Source organism: Pan troglodytes, chromosome X, assembly GCF_028858775.2.
Source record: "Pan troglodytes isolate AG18354 chromosome X, NHGRI_mPanTro3-v2.0_pri, whole genome shotgun sequence".
Classification (NCBI taxonomy): domain Eukaryota; kingdom Metazoa; phylum Chordata; class Mammalia; order Primates; family Hominidae; genus Pan; species Pan troglodytes.
The window spans coordinates 41,914,389-41,923,078 of record NC_072421.2 but is presented as its reverse complement, the minus strand read 5'-3'; the positions used below and the strand labels follow the sequence as shown (position 1 = coordinate 41,923,078).

Genomic DNA, 8,690 nt, shown 5'->3' with positions numbered 1-8,690 from the left:
ATGCAGAGATCTGGTCTCCAGGATTCTCGTGATCTTCACTCAGTTACCATGGCCACAACACTCGGTTTAAGCAAACAACAATTCTGCCCTCATCTGCTTGTCACTTTTCAAAAGTAAGACATTTGGAGAACAAATTCACTTTGAAATATTGCAATCAATCAACAGGTTTCTAGTTTTGAGTATTGTGACCAAACCAAAGCAAGCCATGACCTAGAAACCTCATTTTTTGCCCATAGGAAAAAAACATGACTGCTTAATAATTTTGATAACTCTTAAAATTTCAATATAGAGTGAATCTTTTTTTTTTTTTTTAAGAGAAGAGGTCTTGTTCTGTTCCCCAGGCTGGAGCACAGTGGCGCAATCATAGCTCACTGTAACCTCAAACTCCTGGGCTCAAAAGGTCATGATATTTGCAACTAACTAAAACTGTTAGTAAGAAATAATAATAATACGGAAAGAGAGAGAGAAAAAGCAAATATGGTAAAATGTTAACAATTGGGAAACCTAGGTAAATGGCCAAAGTGTTCATTCTTGCAACTTTTCTGTAGGTTTGAAATTTTTCAAAATAAAAAATCACACATGCTCCAGATCAGTAGCTTTCAAATTTTAACATAACCCACAATAAAATATAAATTGTACACAGTAACCCAGTACACACACACATACAAGTATAATTTGAACAAATACATATATATTAAATAAAAAGTTCTGTCGGGCGCGGTGGTTCACGCCTGATAATCTCAGCACTTTGGGAGGCCGAGGTGGGTGAATCACAAGATCAGGAGTTCGAGACCAGCCTGGCCAACACAATGAAACCCCGTCTGTACTAAAATTACAAAAATTAGCCGGGCATGGTGGGGGGTGCCTGTAGTCCCGGCTACTCGGGAGGCTGAGGCAGTAGAATCGCTTGAACCCAGGAAGCGGAGGTTGCAGCGAGCCGAGATCACGCCACCGCACTCCAGCCTGGGCAACACAGCAAGACTCCATCTCAAAAAAAAAAAAGGTTTCACAAAACAATACTTAGTCTTATAATATTACGTGATACTCTGTGACTTTTCTATTCTATAATTTTTTTTTAAACGCTGGTTTTTTTGTTTTTGTTTTTCCAGACAGGGCCTTGCTCTGTCACCCAGGCTGGAGTGCAGTGGTATGAACACAGTTCACTGCAGCCTCAACTTCCTGGGCTCAAGACATCCTCCCACCTCAGTCTCCTGCATAGCTGGGACTATTGGTGCTCGACACCATGCCAAACTAATTTTTTATTTTTTTGTAGAGATGCGGTCTCACCATGTTGCCCACACTGGTGTCAAACTACTGGGTTCAAGCGATCCTCCTGGCTCAGCTTCCCAAAGTGCTGGGATTACAGCCATGAGCCACTGTGCCCGGTCTGGTTTTTTAAAAATTTAAAACCCATTGAGTTAATGACCATTAATGGTTGAAACATTTGAATACACCTGTGCTCAGCAGTACTTTGTGCGACACTTCCAATACTTAGTATTACACAGAGACACAGGAGTGTCCCCATGAAGAAGTGACTGCTTGGCCGGGCGTGGGGGCTCACGCCTGTAATCCCAGCAGTTTGGGAGGCCGAGGCAGGCGGATCTCCTGAGGTCAGGAGTTCGAGACAAGCCTGATCAACATGGAGAAACCCTGTCTCTACTAAAAATACAAAATTAGCCGGGCGTGGTGGCACGTGCCTGTAATCCCAGCTACTCGGGAGGCTGAGGCAGGAGAATCGCTTGAACCCAGGAGGCGGAGGTTGTGGTGAGCCAAGATCGCGCCACTGCACTTCAACCTGGGCAACAAGAATGAAACTCCGTCTCAAAAAAAAAAGAAGTGACAGCTTGGTGCACCCCGAATTCATTTGGGTTTTCTTTTTTTTTTTTTCAAGACAGAGTCTTGCTCTGTTGCCCAGGCTGGAGTGCAGTGGCGCAATCTCGGCTCACCACAACCTCCGCCTCCCAGGTTCAAGCGAGTCTCCTGCCTCAGGCTCCCAAGTAGCTGGGACTACAGGTGCGTGCCACCATGCCTGGCTAATTTTTGTATTTTTAGTAGAGATGGGGTTTCACTTTGTTGGCCAGGCTGGTCTCGAGCTCCTGACCTCGTGATCCACCTGCCTCAGCCTCCCAAAGTGCTGGGATTACAGGTGTGAGCCACCGCGCCTGGCCTTCATGTGGGTTTTCAAAACCCACCTCTTCAAATATAGAGAGGACATTAAAAAGATGACAATTTCCAGAATGTTGACAAATGCAGTCATAGCATGCAGTGCAGAGAACAGCTTGGGTTCTTGTGTAAGTGGTGAGCAGCATATGCACTTTTCTTGACTTGACTGCCTTATAGTCTGTCAGGAATCCCTGCCTGTTGTGACCAGCTTAGGACGGTTCTGCTGCAAACCACAGAGATGGCCACTGCAGACCAGCAGAGCCAGCATTTGCAACTCAGCCTGCAAAGCCTTATTCTTGCAGCATATGCTAAACGAGCTGCTGATCCTGAGGCAGACAGAACAAACACCGTTTGTTCCCACTGCAACCCTGAGAAAAGCTGGGTTTGGTAGGGCCCCTAGGTGGGATTTGGTAGCCCCGCCCTCAGGCACAGCACACCCAGAGCCATGCATGCTTGCTGCAGGCCTGGCTGGCCTTTGCCCTTGCAGTCAAGCCGGGGGGAATATAGTGGGCCAACCCCCAACCTGAGAAATCTCTAAATCCCCTTTCCCAGCTACTGGCTGCCTCCTTCCCTCTTGGCCGTTAGTCAGCCCCGAAGTGTGCAGCCCATAATAATTTCCACACCTAATGGAATCATCCAAGCTGGAGCCTCCCTGCCCCGCTCTCTGTGTCTTCCGGACATTCATCCCACAAAATGCTAAGAAAAAAGGATTGTGTGGCCTCTTGGGAGATTCACAATGAATGTTAGCATATGAAAGACTCTGAAAAGTCCAGCAGTAGAGAAACCGGTTTAACCTTTTTTTTTTTTAATCCTCGGACTTTACAAATTTATTTGTCCACAAACACACCCCCTGCTGCCCCTTTTTTCCCTACCCTGCCCTAAAGTTCCTTTGTGGCTAGGGCCAGCCCTGGGAATAACTGTGGAGTAAATGAACTGGATCTTTGTTTTAAACGCCTCCTAACACATCTCAGACCCCAGGAACCACCGCCACCCTTTGTCTTAAATCTCTCTCCCATCTCCCTTCTCTCACGTCCTGCCTACCTTCCTGAATCCTAGTGTTTCCAGGCCCCTGGAGAGGAGGAGGAGGATTGTGGTAGAAAACAAAGGACTTCGGTATAATGGGTTACCCCGCCAGGAGAAATGGGACGGCTCTTAACTACTTAGCCAATGGAAGTCTCTCTAATTCAGGCCTTGCAGGCACTGTTGCCAGGAAGATGAGGGGAAGGGGAGGGGAGGGGAAGGGATGTGAAGCCCTAGAAGCTTCCGATTCCTAGTCTTCCCACCCGAGGGCCCACGTTCATTCTTGCTTCTCTTTTCCAATGGATGCCCGTGTGACAAAAGCAGAAATCCATACCATCCTCCCCCTCGAGTGGCACGTCCCTGTGTTCTCCCTGGGGCCATCTCTGGAGGCAAACGGTTCCTTCCACCCTCCACTGGGATTTTCACCTCTGCCCTCCATTCCGGCTCCTCTCCCCTTACCACAAACACACTCAAGCCCAGTTAAGCAAACTTTCCCCCCTCTGGCCAGGTCAGTCCATCTGCAGGCCAAACACCACGTGCTGGGCCACGCTGGGCAGGAGACAAGAGGCGAGGAGAAACCAGGGCTGCCGGCCCGCGCCTCCCACCCCACGGGAGGAGAGGCTGTCGGACAGGGAGGCGTTGGCCAGCCCCGCAGTGGTGTTGGCCGCCTCCTCCACCGGGACCCTCGGGGCCAGCAGCTTGGAGAGGAGGCTGCTGAACCTGCTCACGGTGGTGGCCGCTGGTTCTGGGGACGGGCCTGGACTGGACGTGGTGAGGTTCAGCTCCTCGGGGTCCACACAGAGGCCATCGGAGGAGCGCCCGAAGGTCACCTGGCTGAGGTCCAGGCCGGCCACGGAGCCCGGGGAGGCGCACGGCACGTCGGTGACACGTCCGGAGCCCTCCATCCAGTCCCTCAGCCACTCCAGGCGGCAGTCGCAGCACCACGGGTTGCGGAAGAGGAAGAGGCGGCCCAGGAAGAAGCCGGGCTGGAAGGCGACCCAGGCGAGCACGGTGAGGCGGTTGCCGTTGAGGTGCAGCGCGAGGAGACCCGAGAGGTTCTGGAAGGCGCCCTCCTCCACGAAGGCGATGCTGTTGCGGTCCAGGTAGAGCAGCTCGAGCTCGGCCAGGTCAGCGAACCAGGCGCGCGCCACGCGGTCCAGCGCGTTGCCACCCAGGTTGAGCGTGCGCAGGCGCCGCAGGCCGCGGAAGGCATCGGCCGGGAGCTCGGCCAGCAGGTTGTCGTTGAGCAGCAGATGCTCCAGGACGCCACAGTCCCCGAAGGCGCCAGCGTGCACGGCACGGACGCGGTTGGCCTGCAGGCTGAGCGAGCGCAGGCGGCGCAGGCCCTGCAGCGAGCTGGAGGCCACCGCCTCGATGCGGCCGCGCTCCAGGTGCGCGTGCGTCAGGTTGGCCAGGCCGCGCAGCGCGCCCGGCACGCGGCGGAACAGGTTGTCGAAGGCGGCGAGTTCGCGCAGGGCCGGCAGTTCGGCCAGGAGGCGCTCGGGCACGCTGAAGAGGCGGCAGGCGGCTAGGTCTAGGCGGCGCAGGCGGCTGAGCGCCGCGAAGGTGCGCGCGTGCAGGTAGCGCAGGTCGCCGTTGTGCGCCAGGCGCAGCTCAGCCAGGCGCGGCAGGCCCTTGAAGGCGCCGGGCGTGATGAAGGACAGGTTGTTGTGGCGCAGCGACAGGCGGCGCAAGGACGGCAGCGTGCCGAAGGCTCGCTCGCCCAGGAAGCGCAGGCCGTTCCGGTCCAGGTCGATGGAGACCGCCTCGCACGGGAGCTCGGCCGGCACCCGCAGGAGGCCCGCGCGGTCGCAGCGCACCGAGCAGCCGCGCTCCACGGTGCTGCAGGCGCAGGCGGCGGGACAAGCGCGGGCGCAGGCCCCCACGGCCCAGGCGCTAGGCAGGCCGAGGACCACCGCTGCGGGAACAGGGTGGTGGGGAGTCGGGAAGGAGGAGAAAAGAGAAAAAAGGAGCAACCGTCAGCCAAAGGTCACCCCAGGAAAAATCCTGCCTGTCCGGGCAGCAGGATGCAGGCCCTCCACCGAGTTATCTTGTGTCAGGCACATGGCCTCTTCCCACCTCCGCGGCCTCACACGGGTTTATCCACCTAAGACACCCGCTCCTTTGCTTTCCGGTTACCTTAATCAGCAAAACCCAGCTGCAATCCCTGCAGCTGACCCCGTTCTAAACTCCCTCCTGCCTGTACCACCACTTGTGTGCTCCTAGTGTGGCAGGCCAGGACTCACTAATGCAGGCCTCCATAACTACTGTTTCGGCACTGACTGAATGGTTAAGTTAAATATTAAAAGCTGACCGGTCGCAGTGGCTCACGCCTGTAATCCCAGCACTTTGGGAGGCCGAGGCGGGCGGATCACCTGAGCTCAGGAGTTCACACCAGCATGAGCAACATGGTGAACCTCCGTCTCTACTAAAAATACAAAAATTAGCCGGGCGTGGTGACGGGCTCCTGTAATCCCACCTACTTGGGAGGCTGAAGCACGAGAATCCCTTGAACCCGGGAGGTGGAGGTTGCAGTGAGCTGAGATCACGCCACAGCACTCTAGCCTGGGCGACAGAGTGAGACTCCATATCAAAAATAAATAAATAAATAAATAAATAAATAAATAAATAAATAAAATTGCCCGTGACCACGTGGGTTGGTGGCGGTGGCGCAGGCGGAACCCAGGCTCCGCGGCTCGGGGCCTGCCCTGGCCTCTACTGCGGGGTGCCGGCGGAAGTGGGGGCGCGCACAGTAGCCACGGACCTCGCCAAGACAATGCAGGCTCCAGTGACCTTTCCTGTGCCTGTGCTCCGGCTGCCCCGAGGCCCTGATGGTCTCAGCCGTGGCTTTGCCCCTGATGGACGCAGAGCCCCCCTGTAGTCAGAGGTTCTTGAAATCCAGGAGTGTTCCATAGCTCAAGAATCCTTGGAATCCCAGAAGCAGCGGGCCCGAGCCGCCCTTCGGGATCGTTACCTCCGCGGCCTGCTGGCCATGGTGAGTCATCAGGTGAGCTTCACATTGCACGAGGGTGTGCGTGTGGCCACCCACTTTGGAGCCACCGACATGGATGTGGCCAACTTCTATGTGTCACAGCTACAGACTCCCATAGGTGTGCAAGCAGAGGCGCTGCTCCGATGTAGTGACATTATTTCGTATACCTTCAAGCCATAAAGATATTGTTCACCTTTTTGCTTGAGGCTAAGCCACTGTATCCCAGGCCTCCCAATGTTCCCGAGCCAGGAACTCTGGGCCCCATGGAGTTATGAGCTCCCTTGGAATTTTGAGCCAAGCTTTAAGGAAGTCTGGACTCCTGAGACCTCCTGAGTCTAGTCAGTAAAATTCTGCAACTCTAAGAATTCTAAGATCCCATTGGAAGGAATGCTCTACCTCACAGAACTCTGAACTCTACGGAAATATGGGCCTGATGCCATTTCCTGAATACCAGGGCATCGGAGTGTGGTGATAAAGGAGGACAAACTGCACAGGGGGAAGTTGTTTATTAAAGAGGTTGCAAAGTTCAGCCACCCTGAAGATACTCCCCAGTGCTCCCCTCTTGCTAAAGAACCAGTTACCCCAGGGGGGAAAAATATATATATATATATACATATATATATATACCAGTGCCCTTATACAAAGGCTGGAAGGTAACAAAAGCCCACCAAGAGTTTTGCCCAAGCCTTTCCTGGGCCTTAAAGCATGACAAGATTATGAAATAATTCTTAACAGGACCCATTTAGGATTAAACAAGTTTTACTGGGGGTCTAAACTCCCCAGACCTCCACAGACAAGTTTATTGGGGGTCTGGAGGAACTCCCCAAACCTCCATGATTTAGCAGGAGACAAAATAAGGGTAATCACCCCAGCACCTGGACCCATCTAGATTAAGTAAATTTACTGAGGCTCCAGAGGAAGGTCTTCAGGACTCAGACCTTAGTTATAGATTAAAAGAAGTTAATCACATGTCTTTAGATGAATGCACACTTAACACGTAGACATGTAGCTTAGAAGGTATATAAACTCTGGGCCAGGTGCGGTGGCTCACGCCTGTAATCCCAACACTTCGAGAGGCCGAGGTGGGCAGATCACCTGAGGTGAGGAGTTAAAGACTAGCCTGGCCAACATGGTGAAACCCCGTCTCTACTAAAAATACAAAAATTAGCCGGGCATGGTGGTGGGCACCTGTAATCCCAACTGCTCAGAAGGCTGAGGCAGGAGAATTGCTTGAACCCAGAAAGCGGAGGTTGCAGTGAGCTGAGATAGTGCCATTGCACTCCAGCCTGGGTGAAAAGAGTGAAACTCCATCCCCCCCCCAAAAAAAAGAAGGTATATAAGCTCTGGAAAAGTTCGTAATTTTGAGTTGGTCTAGAGATATTTTCCAGGCCTTTCCCCTGTAACCAGTTACAGAAATAAAAACTCCCTCCTTTCCCAGTTCATCTGCATCTCATTATTGGGCCGTGAGAAATAGCAGCCCCACCCTCAGTTTGGTCGGGGAACACTAGAATGTGGCCTTGAGGGTTTGTTGTCTGCAGGCCCTGGGGGATCTCCGAGGACATCGCTGTGGCCTACACCCTAGACCTGCGCTGCCCAATACAGTAGCCACTAGCCCCATGGGCTACTGAGCATTTGAAATGTGGCCAACCCAAATTGAGATGTGCTATGCATATAGAAGACACACCAGATTTCAAAGACTTAAAAAGAGTAAAATACTGCATCAATGATTTTTTTTTTTTTTTTTTTGAGACAGAGTCCTCACTCTGTCGCCAGGCTGGAGTGCAATGGCGCTAATCTCGGCTCACTGCAACCTCCGCCTCCCAGGTTCAAGTGATTCTTCTGCCTCAGCCACCCGAGTAGCTGGGATTACAGGCATGTGCCACCACACCCGGCTAATTTTTGTATTTTTAGTAGAGATAGGGTTTTGCCATATTGGCCAGGCTGGTCTCAAACTCCTGACCTCAGTTGATCCGCCCACCTTGGCCTCCCAAAGTGCTGGGATTACAGGTGTGAGCTACCACACCCAGCTGCATCAATGATTTTTATACTGATTACATGTTACAATGGTATTTTAGATATATTGGGTTAAATAAAATATTAAAATTAATGTTAACTGTTTCTTTTTACGTTTTTTAATGTGACTACTCAGAATTTTTAAACATGCGGCTTGTGTTATATTTCTGTTGGTGCTACTATAGTTCCTCTCACCAGAAGAATTCAATTCCTGAACACCCCCATTGAGTAAATTATGCCTCAAGGAGGAGGGAGAATTAGGGAGCAGGAGATTGGGAATGAAAGAAAAGCCTGTCAATCAATTTTTTTTTCTGTAACAGTCACTAAAATTAAGCCAAAAGGACAGCATACTAAATAAAATCAATGACCTTCTTGCACATCTCAAAAGAATTAATTATAGACACTCTGCAGTTAAGTTCCATTCACCAGTCCTTGCCTGCTAGAAACGTTTTTACATCATCATGGGAGAGTAAGTTGCTTATAAATTACTTTCATTTTGAGC

General features: G+C 51.9%; 1 protein-coding gene and 1 pseudogene across 1 annotated transcript in view; one reads left to right on the top strand and one right to left on the bottom strand.

Annotated features, from left to right (window-relative positions):
* Positions 1 to 3,103: 3,103 nt before the first annotated feature.
* The window catches only part of NYX (nyctalopin), a 30,822-nt gene continuing 25,235 nt past the window's right edge, over positions 3,104 to 8,690 (bottom strand). Inside the window, exon 4 of the mRNA XM_063804355.1 lies at positions 3,104 to 5,101. Coding sequence (XP_063660425.1) covers positions 3,693 to 5,101 — 1,409 coding nt within the window. The 3' untranslated portion in view covers positions 3,104 to 3,692. The remainder of the gene's footprint in view (positions 5,102 to 8,690) is intronic.
* LOC740086 (gem-associated protein 7-like) lies at positions 5,960 to 6,355 on the top strand (annotated as a pseudogene).